At 43.2% G+C, this 27710-nt stretch overlaps 1 protein-coding gene across 1 annotated transcript in view; it reads right to left on the bottom strand.

Annotated features, from left to right (window-relative positions):
- Positions 1 to 11895: 11895 nt before the first annotated feature.
- LOC124613218 (serine--tRNA ligase, chloroplastic/mitochondrial) overlaps positions 11896 to 27710 on the bottom strand; it is a 91367-nt gene continuing 75552 nt past the window's right edge. The window contains exon 4 of the mRNA XM_047141891.1: positions 11896 to 12940. Within this exon, the coding sequence (XP_046997847.1) occupies positions 12703 to 12940 (238 nt within the window). The 3' untranslated portion in view covers positions 11896 to 12702. The remainder of the gene's footprint in view (positions 12941 to 27710) is intronic.

Raw genomic sequence — 27710 nt, 5'->3', positions numbered from 1 at the left:
CAGTGTGCCACCTTCCTAGATGTTGACCTCCTCCTCTTATGGCTCCATCTGCACCACTGTCCACATTAGACCCACCAACCACCAACAGTACCTGCAATTTGACAGCAGTCATCGCTTTCACATCAAAACACCCATCCCAAATAGCCTGGCTACCTACAGACAGTGTATCTGCAGTGATAAAAACTCCCTTGCTCAGTACATTGTGGGTCTCACCAAGCCTTCACAGACAGGCCCTATTCCCCAGATCCAGTCTACAAATGGATCTCCCATGCCATTTCTCCTCACATCCCCAATTCTCCCACCATCCCCAAGAACCAGCCACAAAGGATTCTCACTCTCATTACCCAGTAGCACCCCTGACTGGAACAACTGAACCACATCCATCGCCAGGGCTTTGATTACTTATAATCGTGCCCTGAAAAGGGGGACATCCTACTCGAGATACTTTCCACCCCTCTTAAAGTGGTGTTCCATTGCTCACCCAACCTCCGCAAAATCCTAGTCCATCCCTATGCCACTCTAAATCCCAACCCTTGACACAATGATCATATCCCTGTGTAAGTCCCAAGCACAAAACCTGCCCCACCCACTCACCCAGCACTTCCCATTGCAGTCCTGTAATATGTTTACCCTACCCCATCAGGGGCCAGGCCACCTGTGATAGCAGCCATGTCATTTACCAGCTCTGTTGCAATCACTGCTCAGCTTTTTATAGTGGTATGACTACCAAACAGCTGTCCATCAGGATGAAGGGCCGCTGCCAAACTGTGGCTATGAGCAAAGTAGATCACCCTGTGGCACATCATGCAGCTGAACATAACACACTTGACTTCAATGGCTGCTTCACTACTCAAACCATCTGGACCCTTCCCCCACCACCTGCTTTTCTGAACTGTGCAGATGGGAATGATTTTTACAACGCATTCTCTACTCCCATAAGTATCCCAACCTCAACTTGTGGCAACATACTGTCCCCACATCCTCCACCCAACAGTTTCCATCCCTCTGTCCTATCATCTCCCAATTCTCAACTCCTACCCTGTTTATTTGCAGCCCTCTGCCAATGTATTCACCCGTCTTTCTCCACTCCTCCCCTTTTTTCCTCCCCTCCCTGCCGCACAACCTGTTGGGAATTTAGTCCCCGCACGCTCCAACAGACAGTATTCATCTCTCTTCTGACTCATACACTAACATCCCTTAGCCTTCCTCACTCCCTCCCTCCAGACTGCTGCTTGCATCCCACATGATGCTGGATTCCAGCCCAAGATGCTGGAGTTGGCAGTCCTGTGTGTGTGTGATTGACGGAGGCTGTGGCTGAAACGTATATGCAAGTGTCTACAACTTGAAGTGTCTTAGATTAGATTAGATTCAGTTTTCATTCTGTAGACCCAAAACATGAGATGATTCTCGTGGGTGTGGAACATGTCAGAAAGTATAATATAAAAACATAAAACATTTGAATATAATACTTACTACCCTGATCATTTATCATTTGTCAGGAGATAGTCGAAATACATTAATACAATGCAGTAAACTGGAACAACTAATATTTACAGAATTAACACACCATCAGAATGAAACACTGTTATGCACTATTAATAAATTTATCATACACAAAATACCTAATCTTGACTGTTGAGACCAAGTGTTGTCAAAACTGAAATTTAACAGATATTTTTACTTAAGGTGGGTTAACAGTCTCTGTTAAGATATTCATCTATGGAGTAGAAGGAGCTTTCTATCAAAAAGTCTTTCAAACTCTGTTCAAACCTGCTTTTTTCTGAAACGAAGTTTTTAATGGTTGCTGGCATTTTATTAAAAATTGTGTTCCTAAATATTGGACCGCTTTTTGGACCAAGGTAAGTGATTTTAGGTCTTTATGTTGATTGTTCTTATTCCTAGTATTGATACCATGTATTGAGCTATTGGTTGGAAATAGAGATGTATTACTTGTAACAAATTTCATTAAGGAATAAATATACTGAGAAGCAGTGGTTAGAATACAAAGTTCTTTGAACAAGTTTCTACAAGATGTTCTTGAATTTACACCACAAATGATTCTTATCACATGCTTTTGCACCTCAAAAACTTTTTTTTCAGTTTGATGAGTTGTCGAAGAATATGATCCCATATTACATAAAAAAATGAAAGTACGCGAAGTATGCAAGTTTTTTTATACTTATATCTTCTATTTCTGAGATCATTCTCATGGCAAATGCAGACTTGTTTAGGCACTTAAGCAATTCTGTGGTATGCCCTTCCCAACTGAATTTATTATTGAGTTGTAATCCCAGAAATTTAACACTGTCAACGTCTTTGATCTGCATGTCTTCATATGTTATACTCATGCTGGAAGGAAATCTCTTACAGGTTCTGAACAGCATATAGTGGGTCTTCTCAAAGTTTAATGACAGTGAATTAGCTTTAAACTACTTATAAATGTCAGTCAAAATTTGATTAGCAGCTATTTCTAAATCTGTACTTGACTTGTGATTCTTCAGTTTCTCCCGGCGTATTTGATGCTCAAACAGTCCACGGGTATACTGCCGGTTCATAGTGTCCAACGGGCACAATATTTCAGCGATCAGACATGTCGCCATCGTCAGTTGCGCTGACGAACTGAGCTCCTGAGGGCGGGCGGCCAATTTAAATCCCCTCCCCCTGTGGGCCACTCTCTTCGTCGTCCGCGCTCGCGTGCCGGCGGTCATGAAGACGTGGGTGTTGGAATCTGTCGTAGCATCGATGTGCTTGCTACGTCCACCCTGGTCACCAGTTCGTACTTCTTGCTGAGAGTCTTCTTAATTAGATTCAATGCCAGTTCCCAAGCTGTGATGAGATTGTAGCCGCAATCTTGGTTGATAAGATCTTCCCTGGTGCGAATTTCGATAGCCTCCCTTACAACGCTGTCCCAATATTTAGATGTCCGAGCCAAGATCTTGGTACGCTCATAATCCATCTCATGTTTCTCAGACAAACAGTGCTCTGCTACCGCCGACTTATTTGGATATTTCAGTCGAGTGTGCCTTTGATGTGCTCGACAACGATCTTCGATGGTGCGTACTGTTTGTCTGATATAAGTCTTCCCACACTCACAGGGAAATTGGTATATGCCGGCCTTCCTCAAACCGAGGTCATCTTTCGCAATTCCCAGTAATGCCCGTGTTTTATTGGTCGGGCAAAAGACGGTTTTAACTCGGTGTTTCTTTAATATATGGCCGATTTTCCCTGATAGTGCGCCATTGTATAGAATAAAGGCAATGGCTACCTCTTCTTCTGTGACTTCATCCGTCTCCACAGGTTGTGCTGTGGTGGTGGGACAGAGAGCGCGTCTCATCTTCCATTCCGAGTACCCGTTTTTTCGGAACACGGTCTTGAGGTGTTCCAATTCCTAGAGCAGATTCTCTGCGTCTGAGATGCTGCGCGCCCTGTGTACTAGTGTTTTTAGTACTCCATTCCTCTGAGAAGGGTGGTGGCAGCTGTCTGCATGCAGGTACAGGTCAGTGTACGTTTTCTTCCTGTACACACCGTGGCTCAGGGTACCATCAGTTCTTCTCTTGACCATGATGTCCAGGAATGGTAATCTTCCTTCTGCTTTGGTCTCCATAATGAATCTGATGTTTGCATGTATGGAGTTTAGATGTGTAAGGAAATCCAGGAGCTTGTCCCTACCATGGAGCCAGATGATGAACGTGTCATCGACATAACGGAAGAAACAAGTAGGCTTCCAATTGGATGACTCCTTGAAGTACTCCATGTACAAATTCGCGACCACCAGCGAGAGTGGGCTGCCCACTGCGACTCCCTCTGTTTGCTCATAGTATTCCCCATTAAACAGAAAATATGTTGAAGTCAAGACATGCCTAAACAGTTCGGTGGTCTTCTCATCAAATTTCTGTCCAATAAGCTCGACTGACTCTCGTAGAGGCACCCTGGTGAATAGTGAAACCACGTCGAAGCTCACTGAGGATATCAGTGTCTTTCAGTCTGAAGTTGTCGAGACGTTTCACGAAATCCACGGAATTATGGATATGGTGAGGGTATTTACCTACATAGGGGCTAAGTAATTCAGCCAGATATTTTGCCAGCAAGTAAGTAGGTGCCCTAATGTTGCTGACAATCAGGCGCATAGGTACCCCCTCTTTGTGGACCTTAGGGAGTCCATAAAGTCTTGGTGGTACAGGTCCTTGAGGTGACAATATCGGACAAACAGTACGCACCATCGAAGATCGTTGCCGAGAACGTCAAAGGCACACTTGACTGAAATATCCAAAAAAGTTGGCAGTAGCAGAGTACTGTTTGTCCGAGAAACATGAGATGGATTATGAGCGTACCAAGATCCTGGCTCAGACCTCTAAATATTGGGACAGTATTATAAGGGAGGCTATCGAAATTCGCACCAGGGAAGATCTTATCAACCGAGATTGCAGCTACAATCTCAGCAAGCCTTGGGACCCGGCATTGAATGTAATTAAGAAGACTCTCAGCAAGAAGTACGAACTGGTGACCAGGATGGACGTAGCAAGCACATCGACGCTACGACAGATTCCGACGCCCACGTCTTGCAACCACCGGCACGCGGACGGCGAAGAGAGCGGCCCGGGGGAGGACGGGATTTAAATCGGCCGCCAACCCTCAGGAGCACAATTCGTCAGCCCACCTGATGATGGCGACATGTCTGATCGCCGAAATATTGTGCCCGTTGGACACTCTGAACCGGCAGTATACCCGTGGACTGTTTGTGTACTTGACTTGCTACTTATTGCAATGTTTGTATCATCTGCAAATAAAACAAACTTAGCATCTGGAAATGTAACAGATGAGAGGTCAATAATGTATGCAAGAGAAAGCAATGGACCCAAAATGGAACCTTGAGGAACACCACATGTAATTAATTTCCAGTCAGGTGAAGTGCACCGGTATTTCGCGACACCCTTTGTTACCTGTTAGATAGGTAAGACTCAAACCATTTTGCAGCACTGCCAGTAACACCATAATATTCTAATTTACTTAAGACAATGCTATGTTTCATACAGTCAAAGGCTTTTGACAGGTCACAGAAAATGCCAGTAGCCTCTAATTTATTATCTAATGAATCAAGTACATTCTCACTGTAAGTGTTAATAGCTTTCTCTATATCAGAACCCTTCAGAAATTCAAACTGTGACTTAGACATTATATTATTTGCAGTCACATGCTTACAGAGACACTTGAACACAACCTTTTCGACACAACCTTCTTGTAAAGCGGCTTAACTTCAGCACATTTTAGCCAGTCTGGAAATGTTTTGCTGATAATAGATTGATTATACAAATAACTTAAGATAGAACTCAACTTGCATGAGCACTCTTCGATTAACTTTGTTGATATAATACTTAGATTTTAAGGATTTTATGATGGATGCTTCTTCTTTGGGAGACATGTCATTTCCATTTTACTGAAATTATTTTTAAAGACTGGTCCCAGATATTACATTGCACAGTTCACCGAACCTGATAACCTCAAGCTGTCAGTAACAGAAATGAAGTACTTGTTTAAGAGGTTTTCAACACTACGTGTACTTGTTACCAAAGTCTCATTTATTTTTAGAGCTATTTGTTCCTCTTCCTTTTTAACCCACCTATCTCTGTCTTCACAATATCCCACACACTTTTTATTTTGTTACCTGAGGTAATTATCCTTTTCCCCATAATAAAGCTGCTTCGATTTCTGGATTACTTGCTTCAATATTTTGCAGTATTCTTTGTAATACATTACAGTTCTAACATCAGAGCTGTTTCCTATATTGTTGATATTCCTACCTGGAGTTTCCACTTTTTAAGTTCAAATTAAAAGTGGTTTAAAGTGAAATTTATGCAACAAAGCATGCTGTCTTTCATGCAGTCAAAGTGCTTTTAGATTTTTATGTTTAGTTTTGTACATGATATGATATGAACGTAATTCTATTTAACATCAGTACCAAAAAATATTTGTTGCAATGAATGTAAATTTTTACTGGATCTATCCAAAAAGCAATCAGTTGCAAAGTAATAAGTAAAGAATGATAAACAGTTTATGTCTCATTTAGGCATGTTGGTGACATTATCAAGCATTACATGACACAGTACAGTTTCCATTAAGTGTTTCTAACCATTCCTTTTTATTGGTTATCTTTAAGGTAACTAACATAATTGCATTACAAATTAACATTTTTTATGTTCATAGTACATGTCTTTTACATGTAAGCTAGTGTGCGTGTGCATTTTGTCAAGTTACTGCTTTATTTTTGCCACACAATATTCACGTGATTACCAAGTCATTAAAGTTACTTATTAAATTAACTTTCGCTCATTTCTGGAGCTGCCAACTGTCTTATTCTGCAGTCTAAATTCATTTAAACTAAGTTCTGACATTCAAAATTACAGCTATCTATGGTGAAATTTTCATTTACCATCATTTATTTACATTTTTGGTATCTTTGTACACAGTAACACTCACAAGTGATGGCGATCAGGTCATAACTATCTATATTCCTTCAGTAAGCACTGGTCTTCGGATTCAATGCCTTGTTTCTACTAACAGTGGAACATTAGGTACATGTGTCATTATAAACCTTACATGCACTGTAGAGTATATGTATATCATAAGCTGACATATTCCACATAATAATAGTTATCATGAATATGGTATATGGAAAATATAACTAACTAATTAACTACCTATAAAAACAAAAAAAGCCAAGTGGTTACGATAAAAGTCGTGTTGTCTCAACATCAGCTCCTATGAAATACTTTATTATTTTCGATTCTTACTAACTGTTATGCATAAGATGTTTTACAATTTACTATCTGCATGGAGATGTGATCTCACTGTATGCAACTCTTAAGTATTACTTATGTAAGGAATGAAAACAGACCCAAACTTAGTGGATATGGTTTGGGCAGGATAAATAATTTATTTTTTCCTCTGTGTAAATAAATGTATAAAATTATATGAAACTCTATGTAAGCGAAAGGTTTAATTATCTTGGAAAAAACGACATTTTGTCTATGGAGTGCGTGATTGATTCTCTTGTAAATTATTTTTTTGTTTATTGTTTGACAATACATGAACCTGTGTTCAGTGTATGCCACCTTTAGCATCTGAAGATGGTCACTGTATGGCCAAAACCGGTTATGACTGTGTCATAAACATGTGATTGTGTTTAATTATCTGGTAATGGTTCATCTTTGAAAAGCAATGATCTCTTATTAGCTGTCATAGCAGATGTATTTTGTGTGTGTCACTCATGTTTTTGTATTTTAATTGAATAACTATGGTGGATTTATGTTAAGCAGCCATGTCATTATTTTGATTCCTCTTCTTAGTACATCCTTGTCATAATGGATTTTTAATGTGTGTTTTTTAAAGTAATGCTTCAGGCCTCATTGGAGAGAAATTGCAGGAGCATTGTCAAGTGGCCGTGAACGAACTTTGATAGTGTTCATTCATTGCTTATTCCATCATTTCAAAGCCACACATCCCCGAGATCATTTTTCTGATCTTTTCTATTCGCGATCTTGGCTATGTGTACTCAAAAAGGATGTATTGTTTCAGATCAGTCATTAGCTGCCTAACAATGTCACCATGAAACAGTCTCGTTGATTTGATGCAGTGATACAGCTGGAGTGCAGGGATAGTCACAGTTATATAAGGGATTAAAGCAATTACAAAATTTATCTGTTTCATGTTTTGTTCTGCAGGAATAGAACCTCCAGTGAAGCATTACATTACATTATGGTGTTTCACATTCAACCAGTTTGAATTCATAATAATATTTTCAATATATTCAATAGTTTTGTTGTTATAATAATTTCAAAAGATATAAATTATATTAAAACCATAGAAAAGAAACAATATAACTCCTTCAACATGAACTTTACATAAAGGAATTATGTACAGTGAGAAGTCTGGTAATTTATGTATACACAAAAATACTATAACTGAAAAACTTTTTGTGCATAACAATAATTAGTAAAAATGAAAACTGCTGACTTTGGCATGACACAACTTTTGACAAATGTCTGCAAGCTGTGGGGCATCAACTACTAAAAAATGTTATGACTAAACAAAATCAATTAAATAGTATTTTTACATATTCAGTAATATCTTTAGTTACCTACATATACACTCCTGGAAATTGAAATAAGAACACCGTGAATTCATTGTCCCAGGAAGGGGAAACTTTATTGACACATTCCTGGGGTCAGATACATCACATGATCACACTGACAGAACCACAGGCACATAGACACAGGCAACAGAGCATGCACAATGTCGGCACTAGTACAGTGTATATCCACCTTTCGCAGCAATGCAGGCTGCTATTCTCCCATGGAGACGATCGTAGAGATGCTGGATGTAGTCCTGTGGAACGGCTTGCCATGCCATTTCCACCTGGCGCCTCAGTTGGACCAGCGTTCGTGCTGGACGTGCAGACCGCGTGAGACGACGCTTCATCCAGCCCCAAACATGCTCAATGGGGGACAGATCCGGAGATCTTGCTGGCCAGGGTAGTTGACTTATACCTTCTAGAGCACGTTGGGTGGCACGGGATACATGCGGACGTGCATTGTCCTGTTGGAACAGCAAGTTCCCTTGCCGGTCTAGGAATGGTAGAACGATGGGTTCGATGACGGTTTGGATGTACCGTGCACTATTCAGTGTCCCCTCGACGATCACCAGTGGTGTACGGCCAGTGTAGGAGATCGCTCCCCACACCATGATGCCGGGTGTTGGCCCTGTGTGCCTCGGTCGTATGCAATCCTGATTGTGGCGCTCACCTGCACGGCGCCAAACACGCATACGACCATCATTGGCACCAAGGCAGAAGCGACTCTCATCGCTGAAGACGACACGTCTCCATTCGTCCCTCCATTCACGCCTGTCGCGACACCACTGGAGGCGGGCTGCACGATGTTGGGGCGTGAGCGGAAGACGGCCTAACGGTGTGCGGGACCGTAGCCCAGCTTCATGGAGACGGTTGCGAATGGTCCTCGCCGATACCCCAGGAGCAACAGTGTCCCTAATTTGCTGGGAAGTGGCGGTGCGGTCCCGTACGGCACTGCGTAGGATCCTACGGTCTTGGCGTGCATCCGTGCGTCGCTGCGGTCCGGTCCCAGGTCGACGGGCACGTGCACCTTCCGCCGACCACTGGCGACAACATCGATGTACTGTGGAGACCTCACGCCCCACGTGTTGAGCAATTCGGCGGTACGTCCACCCGGCCTCCCGCATGCCCACTATACGTCCTCGCTCAAAGTCCGTCAACTGCACATACGGTTCACGTCCACGCTGTCGCGGCATGCTACCAGTGTTAAAGACTGCGATGGAGCTCCGTATGCCACGGCGAACTGGCTGACACTGACGGCGGCGGTGCACAAATGCTGCGCAGCTAGCGCCATTCGACGGCCAACACCGCGGTTCCTGGTGTGTCCGCTGTGCCGTGCGTGTGATCATTGCTTGTACAGCCCTCTCGCAGTGTCCAGAGCAAGTATGGTGGGTCTGACACAGGGGTGTCAATGTGTTCTTTTTTCCATTTCCAGGAGTGTAAATTATTTTTATGAGCTTTCCGGACTAACTTAATGTGAAGTTCAGCCACTGTATAAGAGAGGGAATTCAGAAATACTGTCAACCTCCAGATAAGTTTCACTTTTATTAATATTCTTAAAATTTTTAGAGAAGGTTATACATAAAGGACTTAAATTACGGTCTACCAATATATTTTGAAATCTATCACAGGCATTTAATTGCATAGATCTTGATACACTTAGCTAAATTAATAAATGTCACAAGCAATTCTGTGAAGTAGTTCAAGTCATATTTTCCCAGCAGGAAACAAAGCATCAATTTGAATGTCAACTAATTACACGTCAATTCCCACAAGATTCCTCACTTATATTAATGACAGTACAATAATAACATTATGAGATATTAAGTTTATTTTATTTGCTGATACAAACATTGTGACAACTGACAAATCAAATGTAACTTTGAAGTGTGCTATTAATGAATTTTTTATGGACATTAATAAATGGATTTGAGTCAACTCACTGTCAGGAAGAAACCTGACTACATGAAGTTCAGAATCTGCAATGAATTTTCATGCAACATATGTAAAAAGTAACAAAATTAAAGAAAAGTGTCAGTGTTAAATTTTGTGATCAAAACATGACAAATTCAGCTGGATGGATCACAGAATAGAAACATTGAAATTCCTGAATAAATATTTGTAATGTTCACCTTTTCAGACATCAGTGACTGAAAAGAAAAAAAAAGTGGTGCATTTACTTTATTTGCATTCCATGATGTCATACTGAAGCTTATAGAATTCAAGAGTATGCAGTACAAATTATTGTGGCGTAAATCCAAGTACCTTAAGATAGTCATGTAAAACATCAGCATGTTCCTACATTTTTCACTGTGGTAAAGTAAAGTTGTAAAAGTGTGCTGATGAATTTCTTAGTACAAATCACTGTTTTTGTCGATAATATAAATGGATAGATTAAAAAAGTCTACTCACCAAGCAGCAGCAGGGGAAAACATATACAAAAGGATTTAACGTTTACAAGCTTTCGGAGCCAGTGGCTCCTTCTTCTGGCAGAAGATTTGAAGGGGAAGGAAGAGGCATGATGGAAAAGGACTAGAGAGGTTTAGGGAAAGGGGTACAGTTCAGAAAAGTCACCTACAACCCTGGGTCAGGGGAGACTAACTGGACGGGATGAGAAAGAAAGGCTGATTGTTGGGGACTACACCGGATGAGATTTGAAAACCTGAGAGCTTAAAGGTGGAAGCCAGGGTAATATGCCAGACAGAGATTATTACTAAAACATTGTTCACGAGTTAATAAGAGTGAAAATCTAAGTGCATTGTATGTAAGAGAAGTGGGAGGGGGTTCGCAAAAAATAGACAAGTCAGAAAATGAAAGATGTAGAAAACTAAACTGGAATCTAAAATGGAGTAAAGAAAAGAGTAGTTACTGTTTTTGTTATTAGCTATATCAAGTAGCATACTTGACCTACTATCACCTTAGCATAATCTCATAAAACTACAAAGAGAGACAATAACTTTCCAGTATTTCAGAGGCAAAATTCCAGTACTGCAGACAGAGACATTACAAATGAGAAAACTGTTCCCAGCTTTTGGAACCTTTAGTTCCTTCCTTAAGGACAAAACAGGAATAGGTTGGGGAAGGGTATAAGAGAGAAAACAAACCACTTGGAGTCCATGATCAGATAAACCCTCTCAGTACGATGACCCCTCCTTTCTAATCTTCTCCAGGCTAGTCCTCCTACCATCTCAATGAAGGAATTTACAGTCTTGAAAGGTACAGACAGGTTTTTCACTTTTAAATGTGTACCAGCAGTTCTGGGGTATCATCTCCTTCAGGTGAATATTGGACAGCCACTCTGTCTCTTGTAATTTTATTGTGTTCTCAAGAGAATCTTCCTTTTCATGTTATTATAATTATCTTATATTACTTATTATATTGTCTTATATTATTTACAATATAATTGTCTTATATTAGTGAAGTTTTAGGTGGTAGTAGTCCTTATTTAGTCCCTCTGCAAGATTTGTTTATACGCACTCGTAGTCGCAAGAAGGTAGATGATGATGAGGCTGTATATTTTTGGTGTAAAGGACATGGTGGTTGTGAAGATCTGTCACTTGCTGGTGACTTAACTCTGTATTATCATAAATAATGCGTTGACCTTGAATAAAAAGACTACATGTTGATCTTGCCAAAAGCCGAGAAGCAGTTCTTCTTCGTGTTATAGCTCTCTAGGGCACTCTGGAATGCTCTCTGGGTCATCTACAATGCCCCTGTGTCTTTGTGAATGCACGTGTCTCTGTGAGCTGTAACCGTTTGGTTACGTGGCACAACTGCTTAAAGAAGCTGTTAAGGTAGTGGGACTTAGTTTCTGGCGAGACAGGGCTTGGCACAGGCCCTTGTATTACTAGACCCGTGATGGAGAAAAATTCATTTCCGATTGCACAACTGGCGGGAAATGCATTTAAATGATAATGGTAAGCTTTTTAATTAATATGTAAATGGAAAAAATGTATATTATTTTTACTTATTTTCATATCCAAGAGGACACGCTCACTCAGGTCTATGAAAGGAACATTAGCATATTAGTTTTATTTTTGTAAATATGTGCTGTGTATTTACCTTCCCTGGCATGTTTTACATCCTTGAATATCTCTTCACAAAGGAATGAATACTGCATCCAATTTAAAACTATACCACCAATTTACAAATGTAAGAACAAACACTTATTGTGCAAGAAATGAAAAGTCGGCAGGTGGTCCACATATCCTCTCCCATCAGGTCTGGTTCCTTATGGTTACCACTTTCTGGCTTCATGAATAATTAGGAAGAGTGAACATTATTGCAGCAAACATATGGAGGTACTTCAAATTTACTGTATGACCCACGCTTCTCCATCACAAAAATATTTTTAATATCTCAGAAATATGCACTGAACATAACTTAAGTTCTGCTGAAGATTAATAGGCTATATACTTCCAGCGTGAGAAGCCTTGTACTTCTGTGATTTAACTTATCCCGCAAATAATAAAATGCTCACTACAATATTCAATAAAAGCTTCTAAGATATAATTTTTGAATGTATCTTTGGAATATTAATGAAAACATTTGAAGCAGAGTGACTTTAGATATCTCTTTCAGCCTTTCTCAGTCAGTTCCCTTTTCCTGATAAACTGCATGGCAGGTATTAAATCTTGTTTCCCAATGCAAGTGCTGCCCCTCATGAATGGCTGCAAAGGCTCTGGAATGATGACAGTCCCATCATGTTGTTGATGCGTTTCAATTATAGCTATAAGCATCCGAGGTACAGCACACGCAGTTCCATTCACAGTATGTGCATGGATGGTACAATCTGGCACACCTGTTGGCTTGTATCTGTAAAAACAATAATCACTGTAAGTCAAAGTAGAGCTGGTGCTCTCATTATACAGTGGAATCATTTTTCAACAAATCTCGACATTTTTAAATGAAGATTCAGAATACGAACCAGAACCTATTAGGTCACCTGAATACTCTTTAATTGCAAACCAACCACATGTCAAGTCATTGAGTTTAATGTTAAGCTCATGTTTGAAATGATTAATCATCATCACACTAATTTTTATATTTTCCCTAACCACAATTACACAAACTACCATAGGTAAACAATTTGAAGGTTCAGTAAATAACACAATACTTTACTGTATTTGCATGTCTGGACTTTATGGAACCTATGATATTGCCATGAGGCATGCATGCTGCATGCTGTGTGGCATAGCAGTTACAACTGATGGCTGGTGTACTGCAGGTTGCCAGTTCAAACCCGACCACTCACAATTATTTGTTATTTATGTTTAATAGTTGCGTAGGATCTCAAAATTTATATGTTTGTAATGTTTGTGTATGCTGGAAATTTAGATGCTTGTATAAATAGCTATGCTCTCCATCCAGGAGTTCACTACTGTTTTGGCTGTACGTTGGTGTTCGTAATAAACATACTTTCTGTGCTAAGTGTTGTACTTCATTGACGATCCTTGCTTTCGAATTTGGACTTCATTGTGGTTATGATGCACTATTGCTACGTAACATCTAAATCACCGTGTCTCCAATTAGGCGATGTAAAAGACATTGCCTTCATGGGCAGGAATCTGAATACAAGGAGTACATTGTTCCCATTGTCTGTATGTTCAGGAGACCAATGGATTCCAAGACAGCAGTACGTCATGTAGATTGGTTGGAGAAGGGACCAAACTATGCAGTCATCAGTCCCTCTGACCTCAGATTAACTAAAACCAATAAAATCTCACTTTAGGAGAGGGAACTACAATGTCCATGAAATGATAAACTAATGACAGGGAAGGAAGGAAAAGGGCGGAAGAAGAGGTGAGGGAAAGAAAGTGATTAATGACAAGGGCAGGAAGGAAGAAGCACAGGAGACAAGAGAGACGCTCAAGACATAACAGACCCTATAAGGAAAGGAGTGGGAAGGCAAAGGTCCAGGGTGTACCACCAAGCCCAGGGTGTACCACCAATCCAGTCGGGGCGAAGGGGGGAGCAAGAGGGCCTGCCATCCCCTCCGCTCACCGATAAGGTGGAAGGTCCCTACCTTAAATAAAGTGATAAAAAGCCCATCACGAATAAAACTTAAAACGAGATCTGCCGCTGAGGCATTGTCAGCCAATACCAGGGGCAGCGAGTCTGGAAAGCTAAAAGCCCATCGTAGGGTGGCTAAGCTGGGGCAGTCCAATAAGATGTGAGCCACAGTCAACATCGATCCACAACGACAGAGAGGGGGGTCCTTAAGTTGGAGGAGATAAATGTGAGTCAAAAAAGTATGGCCGATGTGGAGCCAGCATAGGACGACAGAGGCCTTACGAGAAGCCCATAAGGAGGACAGCCATGGAGTTGTAGAACCCTTAATTGACCTGAGCTTGTTCAACGAAGAAAGAGTGATCCATTCTGCATCGCAAAGGCCCAAAACCAGACGACATAATATCAAGCGAAGGTCTATTTCCGGAATACCAATAGCAAGAGATGGCCTGGTAGTAGCTAATTTAGCCAGTTAATTGGCAAGTTCATTGCCAGGAATCCCAACATGGCCTGGGATCCAAATGAAAACCACTGAGCATCCAAGTTGAGCGAGGAGAGAAAGAGAGTCCTGGACAGCAATGACCAATGGGTGGCGAGGGAAGCACTGGCCGATAGCGTGCACACTGCTCAATGAGTCACTACAGATAGTAAAGGATAGCCCTGAGCAGGGGCAGATATGGTCTAGTGCACGCAAGATGGCTACCAATTCTGCAGTAAAAACACTACAGCCATCTGGCAAGGAACAAAGTTCCGTGCATTGCGCATAGGTGTAAGCAAAACCAGTGCAGCCAGCAACCTTGGAGCCATCAGTATAGATCACTTCTGAACCCTGAAAAGAACTGAGACAGGAGAACTCGTGGCAAAGGGCCATCGGAGGGACAGAATCCTTTGAATCAATTGAGAGATCAAGACAGAGCTGTGGCCAAGAGATGCACCATGGAGGGGTACGTGCGTGACCAGAGAAGAGAGGTGGTAAAGGCAATTGCTGGAGCTCAGAAAAAAGCGACTGAATGCGGACAGCCATGGTAAGCCCACATTGTGGCTGCCGCTGAGGCAGGGTGATCTCCATGTCTGGATAAAGGAGACCATAATTAGAGTGCTTTGGAGTGCAGCAAATGTGGATATCAGCTGTTGCTGGTGCAAAACTCGCAGTGGTGGAATCCCTACCTCTGCGAGAAGGCTAAGAACGGGGCTAGTCCGGAAGGCACCAGTCACAAGTCAGACCTCACAGTGGTGGATGGGGTCTAGTATCTGCAGTGTCGAAGGTGATGCAGAACCATAGACAGGACTTCCATAGTCTTAAAGAGACTGGACCAACACTTGATACAATCACAGGAGAACAGAGCAGTCTGCACCCCATGAGGTATTGCACAGACAAGTAAGAACATTGAGATGGAACCAGCATGTCCTCTTCAGGTGGCAAAGATGAGAGAGCCATGTCAACTGGGCATCGAAGACCAGACCCAAGAAGCGATGGGTGTCCACCACCTTGAGGGACTGGCCATCAAGGAACAGTTCTAGATGGGGATGGACTGGATGGCAACAGCAGAAATGCACGACACACATCTTGGCAGCCGAAAACTGAAAGCCATGGGAGAGAGCCCATGAGTGCGCCCGACAGATTGCCCCCCTGTAGAAGGCATTCTGCAGCACCCATTACGGAGGAGGTGAGGTAGATACAAAAATTGTCAGCATACAAAGAGGACGACGCTGTCGGCCCAACAGCTGTCACCAGACCATTAATGGCTATGAGAAAGAGAGGGACACTCAGCACGGAACCCTGCGGAACTCCATTTTCTTGCCGATGGGGAGAGCTGTAGGAGGAGCCAACTTGGACCCGAAAAGAGCAACAGGAAAGGAAATTACGGATAAAACCGGACAGATTGCCACGAAAGCCCCATTCATGAAGAGTGGTGAGGATTTGGTGGTGCCAGGTGGTGTCATAGGCTTTATGTAGATCAAAGAAGACTACAAGGAGGTGGTGCCGATGGGCAAAAGCCGACCGGATAGCAGACTCCAGGTAGACCAGCGAAAACCACTTTGAGTCGATGACAAAAGGTCGCAGGATCCAAAACAGCCACTGACTCACCATGTGTTCAAGGAGCTTGCCGAGGGTATTAGTAAGGCTAACTGGACGATAGCTATCCAACCAAAGAGGCGATTTCCCTGACTTCAACACCGGAACAATGCTTTCCTGCCACTGGGTAGGAAAGACTCCCTCACTCCAAAGATGGTTGAAGAGGGTGTAATGGAACTGACAAATAGACATCATTTTGTTATATTATACACTAAAGTTGTGTTAAAAAAGCTTTTGCTTAAGATAATACTAAGTTAGGTGTTGCGATCAATAATCGATATTTGAATTGTATGTTCTTTGTAGCTTATGACTGTGATCTTTGGTCTACAACGGGTTTTCGGCCACTTGAGTGTTGGCTGCTGTTGAGTGTAGTTGTGTATTTAGTTTTGGCAATAAATGTGTTTTTGATACAAAGAAACCGTGGAATACTGCATCATTTTTCGATAGTTCAGTGATAATTAAAAAACCCGCACCTTTTCTTGGACCCAGAGCAGCAAAGGAATCATCGCCTAGACAACGAGAAGCCACGTGGACAACGCAGACTTGGCAGCATCAACAAAGGAGACATCATGGCCAGCTCTACTAAAGTACTATACAGCCATTAGCCACACCGTAACGGTGTCCTTATGGAGATAACTTTTCCTCCACAGTAGAGCGGGTTCATGACAAGGGTCAGTATACAATGGTGGCCAGCCACCGATAAGTGTTGGAGCATTTGGTTATGTATCTGATCCGGTCCAGGAGTCATGTCAGGACAAAGGGCGAGGACACTGGAAAATTCCCACTTGATGAATGGGGAATTATATGGCTCCAAGCAGTGAGAAACAAAAGACGAAGGCAATCGTTCTGAACGCTCTTTCAGGAGAAGGAACGTAAGTGGACACAACCAGTGGTGAAGCTTGAGCAAAATGTTGAGCGAAATTTTCTGCTACAGAGTCCAGATTGGTAAGGACAACACCACGCACAGAAATTCCTGCAACCCTGGTGGGAGAACGGTGTCCAAAAATTCGCCTGAGTTTCACCCAGACTAGTGAAGAGGGGGTGTGGGGTCCAATGGCAGCTACATATCGCTCCCAGCAAATCCGTTTCTGAAATCTGATTAGGTAGCGGGCCCAGGTGTGGAGTCATTTGAAAACTAGGAGAAGAGCAGTAGAAGAGTGCTGCTTGAAGTGTTGAAGAACATGGCGGCGGTCTTTTATGGCTGCAGCAATTTCTGGAGTCCACCAAGGGACCATCTTCCAGCGGGGGGAACTGAAGAAGAAGGGATTGCTGATACAGCTGCTGAAAGGGTGGCGGCAGTCAAAGTCTGAGTAGATTCATCGACAATGTTGTGTGGCAATACAGGGGGGATGGAAGCAGAGGAGAAGGCACCCCAATCAGCCTTAGATATGGCCCACCTAGGAGGGTGACAGAGCGAGAGACACTGAAGGAAGGTCAAAACAATCAGGTAATGGTCGCTGTCATGTAAGTCATTGTGGATGTCCCACTGAATGGAGGGAAGAAGGCCGGGACTGCAGATGGAGAGGTCAATGGTTGAGAAAGTGCTGTGTGCCACACTAAAGTGTGTGGGAGCACCTGTGTTTAGTAAACAGAGGTCAAGCCCTGCCAGAACAGCTTCAACTGCCCTGCCCAGGGCAGCAGTCGTATGACTACCCCAAAGAGGGTTGTGGGCTTTAAAGACCCCTAATAACAGGAAGGGAGAAGGGAGTTGTTGAAGAAGGGTGGTGAGGGTATGGGATATGGGTGGCCTGCCAGGTGGGAGGTAGAGATTAGAGATTGTGATGGGAGTGGCCAGATGGACCCTGACAGCAATGGCTTCCAGAGTGGTATGGAGGGGAACCTATTTACTAACAATGTCCTTGCGGACCAAGGTGCACACACCACCAGAAGCCCCCAAGGGGCCAATTCGGTTCCAACAGAAAGCATGGAACCCACAAAGGGCAGGTGAGTAAGAACTGAGCGCAATACAAGTGACAGAGTAGAAGGAAAGAAGGGGCTGAAACTCTGGAAGGTGACACAAATATCCAAAGTGTAAGCGAATGGATTGGAGTCGGTCATGCAACCGAGTAGCTATCCGTCACCGATAAGGATGGGGTAATATCCATATAGGTTGGGTCAGACTCTGTGGGTTCATTGACTGTAGGAGGGGAAGGCTGCACCTTAGGGGGTACCACAGGGGCCTTGCCCTTGTTCCTGCATTTCTGCAGCTTCTCTTGGGAAGGAAGAGAAGGGTAGACATCAGCGAGGGCAATCTTGGCACCCACCGGTCGTGGATCACACTGCCGATGTGGAGCAATAGATCGCCTTTCAGGAGGGTGCCGGGAAGAGGAGTCCCGGGAGGGAGCTCCAGTACCAGCGGCCGCCGAAGAGGGGAGCACTTCTCCGGCAGGGGAGGGGGAGCAGCACCCGAAGGGGTGGGTATGGGTACTGAGGGGGGAGTGGGAGAGAGGGGGAGGAGGAGGAGGCTGAAGGCATGGGGTGAAGGGGGCAGGGCTGGGAAGAGGCAGGGGTAGGAGAGGGAATGGATGTAATTGAAGCAAAGTAGAAGTCACAGACATGGGATGGAGCCGGTCAAATTTTTGACGAGCCTCAGTGTAGGTGAGATGATCTAAGGTTTTATACTCTTGAATCCTCCTTTCTTTCAGAAACACCGGGCATGTAGGCAAGCGTGAAGAATGCTGTTCATTACAATTTACACACATTGGCGGGGAGGGGGGGGGGGGCTGCATAGGCACTCCCCTCATGGACGGGGTATCCACAGTCACCACAGAGGGGATCAGTGGTGCAGCGGGAAGACATATGTCCAAACCGTAAGCATTTAAAAGCACCTCATCGGTGGTGGAATATAAGGTTTTACATCACACCAGTACACCATTACCTTGACCTTCTCTGGGAGGACATCCCCCTCAAAGGCTAGGATAAAGGCGCCCATAGCAATGCGATTGTTTGGAGGGCCTCGCTGCACACGGCGGATACAATGAACCCCTCACCACTCGAGGTTAGCACGGAGCTCCTCGTCAATTTGCAAAAGATCTCGGTGGAAAATAATGCCCTGTACTGAGTTCAAAGATTGGTGGGGCATGACAGAGACTGGGATGTCACGAGACAGTCACAAGCATGCAGGGCACCAGATTGGGCAGCAGAAGATGTCTTGATGAGCAAAGCACCCTCCTCCCACAGGGTGGCCAGGGAGGGGAAAGCCGAAGGATCAGGAGAAGGAGTGTCACGTCTGCTACCACTCTTAGAGACGGCCACAGAATGGCCAGAACGGTGAAGCTTTTGTCGCTTCATGTGCAAGGCGTCTGCCCTGGTACCATCCACTCCAGTCAGGGGCTCGCACCATGGGTGCCACCCAGCCACAGCAAGGGCCGTCTGGCACGGCAGCCATTGCCGGGAATTCTGGTGCCCCAAAACGATGAGCATCGACTCCAGGGCATACACGAGGCATTAACAGTTCAGTTACTAGTAGTGTGATCCCTGTGGTTTCAGGGGGCTCAGCCTAGTGAGTACTTAACAGCCCCACCACACGGACTGGCTACCGTGCTGGTGACCTAGCAGGAGGGGGGACAGGGTACAAAGGGAAAGGGGGAGAGGAACCTGCGCCATGGAAGCAAGGTAGGGAGTTCATCCCCAAATGGCTCACAGTGAACGGAAAATTTTGGAAATGGAGGTCAAACCCCAAGGGGACCAAAAACGCCGAAAAGGAGATGGAAACAGCAAACTAAACAATAGCACAGACCAAAACAAAGCCAGGAGGATAGCCAGGTCGACATAAAGAAGTCCACAAAGAGGGAAAGGAGGGGGCAGGGACAAAGGAGCAAGGATAGGAAGGGAGAGGAACAGGGATGGTAATGTAGCCTGGAAAGGAAAGGAAAGGAAAGGAAAGGAGGCTGCAATAGCTCGGGGACCCGTGTGCACCACACACGTACCCACAAAAAGACTGTGGGCCCCCTGGGGAGAGCAGTACGTCAGCTGCACATCAGGCATCCATCAGTGTCTGCTGGAGAGGCTGGTTAGGACCCAATGAAATGGCTGAAAGGATTTGACGGTGCCACAAACTACAACAGTGGGATAACATGATGTAGCTGCTGGTAAGGATTTTGAGATGTGAGGTCAGGGTCCAAGAAACTCTTCTATTCCTGACATTTCACCCAGTGCAGTCCTGGACAAAATGTCAGGAGCAGAAGAGTTTCTTGGACCATGACCTCACATCCCAAAAGGTTTACCAGTAGCTATGTCATCCGGTCATGAAAGCCTTCATTCTATGATAACATGATGTGTTTGGCAAGTGTGTACCTTTGCCTGGATGGCACAGCCCAGCAGTGGTTTGAGAACTCAGAAGCTTGTATGACTTCCAGGCCAAACCGAAGAAAAATTTTGGCAACAGTCAGCAGAATGTCAGTTTCGTGACAGAAAAATTGTAGAGAAAGTCCCAACATCATGGGGAAATGACAAAGTCCTACATATAGAAGGTTTTAGCTCTGTGCCACATTAACAATCTACATATGACAGACACTGACAGAATCTCACATTTCATGTAATGAACTGCAGAAGACACGTTCCAGAACTGAAGCCAGAATGGGTCGATAGGCTTAATCTGTGAAAGGCAGAAGAAGAAGAAGAAGAAGAAATGTTCCAATCTCTTCTGGTAAAGGATGTCTATCACAATAAAAGAGGTATTCCTCGAGTGGTGCCAACTCTTTGTGGAAATTTGATGATACTGTGCCAACACCCTCTGTGCAATTTTTGAATGAAACCATTCCACTTTTGGCTGTTAAAACATTTGGTAATACGTCAGTATAGAACACGTTATGGAAGGAGGAGCTTTGACATAAGCTGAACTTGCTGAAAGCCAAAGTATCATCTTATGAAATGCAAGCCTACTTTGAGGAAATGCAACAGAAAAAAAAGTAGGATGATAGAGGTCTGTAGGGTATTTGTGGAAGACAACCGAGACCTTATATCTCTCATACAACTCGCTGTAAGAGAAGAAATATAGCATTTTATGGCAGCCAGAACTGTCAGACTGAGTAAGCATGAGACAGCAGGCATGAATGTCGACTCTACACATCAGAAGGTAATTGAGAATTTTGAAGAAGTGGTGTATTAGTTTTCAGCACCAATCTCCACCACCAGCTGAACATGCCATGAAGAATGTAGTTGGCCAATTGAGACTTATGCGACAGTTGTGAAACAACGACCCAGCATCTGGCTGCTGCAGATACAATTAACTTCTCTTCCAGGTACAACTACCCAGAGAAGAACAGACTTCTGGAGGACAGAGGACTACATGCTGGTATGCTTCTAATGTGGATGCCCTAGGCACATGGTGCACTACTCCAGAAAAAGAAGATTACTTTTTGATGACTACTACAGCATCAGATATCAACCATCACAACAAATATATTCAAGGTAGTCGACTGCGGGCAATTATAGTTGACCTGCGGGATGAAGATTTATTTATTTATTTGCTATTTTCTTTTAGTATGTTACCTAGATACATGAACACATAAAATGTTGCACATGAATTAGTACATATGAAAATAACAAAATATTTTAATGCAATTTCATATGAGTAAGTACAGGGTGACACACAGGAGATGGACGGTTTTCAACTGCGTAGTACAGAGTGGTGGGAGGTGATCATGGCGGGGATCTACACAACACGCCATTTCATTTACTCAGTCACTATGGAGCAGTGGGACTTGCAACGTCGAGTGTTTGTCTATGACAGTTTCATGAAAAGTGGTGAGTCTATTATTCCTATGCAGCGATTGTTTCGTGCGCAGTTTAATGTCGGTCGACACGGAGCTGTTCCGAGCTGTAACACAATCCCCAGATAGGTGGAAAACTTCGGATCAACTGAGAACATACTGGATAAGAAGCATCCTGGCCCGAGATGCAGAGTAACGACACCAGAAAATGTTGAAAGGGTAAGGCAAGCGGCAGTCAGAAGCCCAGGATGGTCAGCTAGACGTCATGCTAGTGAGTTACGAATCAATCGTGAATCGGTTAGACGAATTTTGCATAAAGAATTAAAATTCCATCCCTACAAAATGCTCATTGTCCAACAACTTAAGGAAACTGATTTTGCTGTACGAGAAGACTTCGCTTACAGAATGCAAGTGATTTTGGGATCGAATGAAAATGAAATTTTATTGATGAGCGATGAAGCTCATTTTCATTTAAACGGGACCGTGATTAAGCAAAACCCACATTACTGGGCTCCAGAGCATCCACACCTTATCTACCAGCATCCTCTACACTCAGAAAAAACAGCAGTCTGGTGTGCTATTGGCTCTGTTGGAATTATTGGACCTTATTTTTTTGAAGAGAACGAGGCCACAGTTACTGTTAATTCGGTTTGTTACATTCGTATGCTTGAAACATTCTTGAAACCAGAACTAAGAAAATGATGAAGCCCTTTAAAATGCGTTTGGTTCCAGCAGGATGGGGCAACATCGCACACCACAAATACTCCAATGACAGTTCTTAGATGCATGATTCTTGGCCGGATTATCTCACATTTTGGCAATATTCCTTGGCGTCCCAGGTCTCCAGACTTGTCAGTGTGAGAGTACCTTAAGAACTGTATCTATAACCACAAACCACGAAATTTGGATGAGTTGAAGAATGCAATCATTCAAGAAATCACTGCCATCCCTGCAGAGATTTTAGTCCGTGTGATGGAGGATTTTGAGAATAGACTTGAGTCCTGCATTCGAAATGATGGACATCACCTTGATGACATTATTTTTCACAAATAACTTTGTTAACTAAAATGGCAAATAATGAGCTTTGATTTTGTGTAAATAAACATGCATTAATTTTAAAGTTGGCTGAGTATTATTTCATTAAAAACTGTCCGTCTCCCTTGTGTCACCCTTTATAAATAAGCATTATGGTGTTAACATGAAATACATAATTTTCACAATCTGTGTACTACCCTTTGGCCATCTAGCGTACAGATAAACTAATTAATCTGGAATACAGAAGGTACATACTACGACATTGCTAGTCACAAATTTTGTAATTTATATTTCTAGACTAAATTGTAGAGCACTACACCACATTTCACTGCTGTACTTGGTAACAGAACAAACCTGGATCTCCTCATTTCTCTGTACAATTGGCTCCTGGGTTGCTGAGGCACAATTCAGAATTCCTTGTGGCTGTGTTGCCAGGCCATCCAGGGTAAAGAGACTGAAAGATTGCTATCAGGATCTTGGGATACTGTTCCTGGTTATCCCCAAGGCTCATTTTCCTGCCTGGCTCGAAAAAGTTGTTGTGGATGGATGTTCTGCCCTTCTCGGTTGTCTCTCAGCCACATAGGGTTGCAGTTTGGCTGTCACCATGTTCAGATTATGCCAAAGTTCCTCATTCCTTACCATGTTATAGACTGATGAATTGCCAAAAATGTGCCTATTTTGATCTGTGAAGTCTTACCTAGTAGCACACTCCCAGATGATATGGTCCAGGTGCTGATTGCTACACATTCACAAGCAGCCTTAGGTGTTCTGACAGATAGTGCATAGCTTCCTTGGTAGAAAGGAAGTACGGCAGTCTTGATCTTTCTTTTATGTCAGGAAGTTCTCTTTCCTGTTTCAGCTCTGTCCTAGATTTCTCGCCATGTCCATCAATGTATGCCTTTATTTCCTTATTTGATGTGGCTCCTGTGGCTAGTGTCTGCTCTACCTTGGCATATTCACCCTTCTTGAGTCAGTATTGTTAATGTCTCTTCCTTACTGCTAGGAGTGGTAGTAATCCTAGTACACTAGCAGTGCCTCAGTTGGTCATGACCTACACACACCGGTCATGTACAGGAGTACACTTCAATTTGCTCACTGAAGAGCTTACGCTGTCTTTACCTTTATGGCTCTAAGAGCTCATACACCCAAACCATAGCCCACAACAGTGATTAAGACTGCATTGTCATATGTTCTTATTGTACTTACAGGCAACTCTGGCCAATTGTTGCAATTTTGTTCAGGATTTAAACACCTCTCTTACAAACAATTTCTAAATGTGCATGAAAGTTTTGATTTTTGTTGATATTTATACCAAGGTACATACACACTTTCTTTCTCTTAATAGACTGGTCCTTCATTCTGACTGTGGGGTTTCTTGATCTTGGTAATGTTCTTTTTAGTAACATGTAAATTGTTTTGTGTGCTGTTATTGTGGTGTCACCACCAGACACCACACTTGCTAGGTGGTAGCCTTTAAATCGGCCGCGGTCCGTTAGTAAACGTCGGACCCGCGTGTCGCCACTATCAGTGATTGCAGACCGAGCGCCGCCACACGGCATGTCTAGAGAGACTTCCTAGCACTCGCCCAAGTTGTACAGCCGACTTTGCTAGCGATGGTTCACTGACAAATTACGCTCTCATTTGCCGAGACGATAGTTAGCATAGCCTTCAGCTATGTCATTTGCTACGACCTAGCAAGGCGCCATTATCATTTGCTATTTATCTTGTGATGCATGTACCGTCAGACTGATGTTCACCAATTATGGATTAAAGTTAAGTATTCTAAAGCTACGTCCTGTTTTTGCTGGTTCATTTCCGTGTCCTGTTCCAGACCTCACGCCAGCCTGCGTGAGCTCAAACGCGTGCCTTTCGGCTTCACCTCGTAGTGGCTTGGCTGTCTTGCAAAGTCACAACAGTTATCATTAATTTATTTTCTACACACCAATTGATAAGTGTTTCAAGAACTTCACTACTTATTTTCCCCCAATTTAGCCCTTGTGGTGGCAGATATTATAAGTAGCAGACCATCTGAGTAGGCAATGCAGTGCCTAGTGTTTGTTGCATTCTTATGTAGGTGATTCAGTAATAGCTCTATGCCAAAATCTCATAACACTGGACTACAAACAGAGCCCTGGGGGCCACTTTGGTGATGGTTTTCATATTTTCTTTCAGTGGTATTTAGTTTCACATACCTGTCTGTGCAGCAGTCGCCCTGTTGCAGAGACAACTGGAGCAGTTCGTCTGCCTGATTCTTTTAAACAGAGGAGGCCACTACAAATTATAAAATGCCGCAACTATGTCAATCATTATGCCTATACCATACTGATCGTCTGAGGAGTTCACAATACATATTGTGTGATTTACCACACTGCTGGTGTATTTCCCTTTTCTGAAATCATACTGCAGGGAGGCCATGCCAATTACCTGTCTGTGGTCCCTCATGCTGTGGCACAGAAGCTTTCCCTGTACTTTGTAGAGCATTCACCAAACAAATTAGTCTACAAGATTTCAATTTCTTTCTTTTTTGGGTCTTTATCATCACTCTTTTTTAGTGTAATGATATTCAAGTTTTTCCAGATTCTGGGCACCTGCCCCTGCAAAAGACAATCATTAAGTAACACTGTTGGGTATGGAAAAATTTGCTCTTCTAGATGATGCAACACTTTCACCATAACTCTGTCTGGCACAGGTGATTTCTTCTCTTTTAACTTCAGCATTGCTACTTCACTTCTTCCTGGGCAAATGGAATCACAATTCTATTATTCACATGCTTCTCTAGTAATTCAGAATGGAGATACTAGTGGTGCTCTGTCTTTTGTATCACATCATCCAGCAACAGTGTTCTCAGTAGGTATTGCACCGACATCTCCCAGTTTGGCACCATACCATCGGATTGAAATGCTGATAATTACAGTGGGTGATCAAATCTTGTTTGTGGCAAGTGTGTATGGTAAGTCCCATACATCTGTTGCCATTTGGTGCTTGACATAAACCCCCCTTTTTTTATTCTTGTATGAGAAAACAGATCTTTGTATTATTGTGTGACTGCTCTTCAGAACTCGCCCCCTTCTGTCATTCTGTCTTCCTTAAGCATCTCTGGTATAATCTTCTGTCCAGCCTTGCTTTGTATCTTGAATACAGTGTGATGCAACACCAGGAAATTTTAATCCCTTTTGACTTCCTAACAAATGTTGGATCACCTCATTTGCATCATCTGCAATGCTAGCACCAATTTGCCTGACAACAAATACACTTCTTTGCAGTAGCTATATCCTGAATTCTATGTTCCCAATTCAATTTCATAGATTGTATATTTTCTTGGGCTAGGTGTTAAGAGTCTAAATAAATGATATTAAGGTCACTTGTAAGTCCATCACAGAACTTCCAGTTTGCAGTGTGGTCACTGACTTTCCAATTTGCAGGGGTGATAATATTTGTTGCTACCCTTGCATAATTTTAGAAACTAGGTTGGTTGTGAGGGACCAAGACCATTGCCATTCCCTAGATGATGTTATTCCCAGTTCCCCATCGCCATACAGAGGTATGAGCAGCTCGCCTAGCCACCAAATAACGAGGCGACCGTCTGTGTGGATTAGGCTGCCACATATGAAAATCTTCCATGCACAACAGTCACCAAGGTATCAGCAAATGTCATTAATGTCATTATCGACTGCCAACCGTTCAGGCACCTGTCAACTCAGGTGCTTTTCTGCCAGTAATGTCGAATTCTTATCATTGCCAGCAAAAGAAGAATATGTTCCACGATATGAAAGTGACTATGCTAAAAGTCACAAATGGGAAACACATCCAGTCAACAGAAACATGTATCACAACAGTAACCACCAATGACAGAACACTGCCCTTCGAATTTGTTGTTTTATTGGAATGCAATCATAATGTTATTCACAGATGGGACTCCTTGGAGGCATCAAATGCAGCCAGACTGTGGAAGATCAAAGCTCCAGAATGACAAAGCTATTTCAACAAGCACACATAACAAAGATTCACCTGGGTGGTGGTTTGTTGTTGAAAATGAGGCTATCCCACCATCCTCAACCAAACGAGTCCCAGCCATCAATCTAGATGCTCTGCTACAGTACAAGGTAGATGTCAATTTAAAAAAACTACTCAGGCTCACAAAAGAAATCTAGATGCTAATGACAGTTGTAAACATTGTAGATGGTCAAAGAAAACTAGCTGTTGTGAGCAGCTACAACTCACTCTTAACGGCACATGTGTTGGAGCAGCCAAAACAGTCCAGTGAGGATGGCTTAATGCCATTGACAGGGAATCGTGATCCCCTACTACTACAGACAACATAAGAGAAGAGGCCAATAGGATTGGCCCAATGGACAATGGTAAAACATTATATCAACACTGGGGTCATTCACCAATTAGCCAGTGCCTGTACAGGGTGTTGCTGGCCGAATGACACACAATCCAGGAGGACCTGGAGAAGATATTGTGAGATGACGTCATTGAATCTTCAGAGAGTCCTTGGTCGACTCCAGCGATCCTTGTGAAGCAGGACAACACATGGTGCTTCTGCATCGACTGCCAATGACTGAACAAAAAAAATGTGTAATCATTGCCTCACACGGACACCCTAGACTATTTGAGTGAAACCTACATAAATCCTGATGGCCTCTGAGTTTAAAGTTATGCCATTTGGAATGTCTAATGCTCCAGCCACCTAAATCATATGACGGACAACCTGCTTTGACACTTAAGACAAAACTTCACAAAGATG

This window comes from Schistocerca americana, chromosome 4 (genome assembly GCF_021461395.2).
Source record: "Schistocerca americana isolate TAMUIC-IGC-003095 chromosome 4, iqSchAmer2.1, whole genome shotgun sequence".
NCBI classification, from domain to species: domain Eukaryota; kingdom Metazoa; phylum Arthropoda; class Insecta; order Orthoptera; family Acrididae; genus Schistocerca; species Schistocerca americana.
The sequence above is the reverse complement of the archived record's forward strand: the minus strand, read 5'-3'. Positions and strand labels throughout refer to the sequence as shown.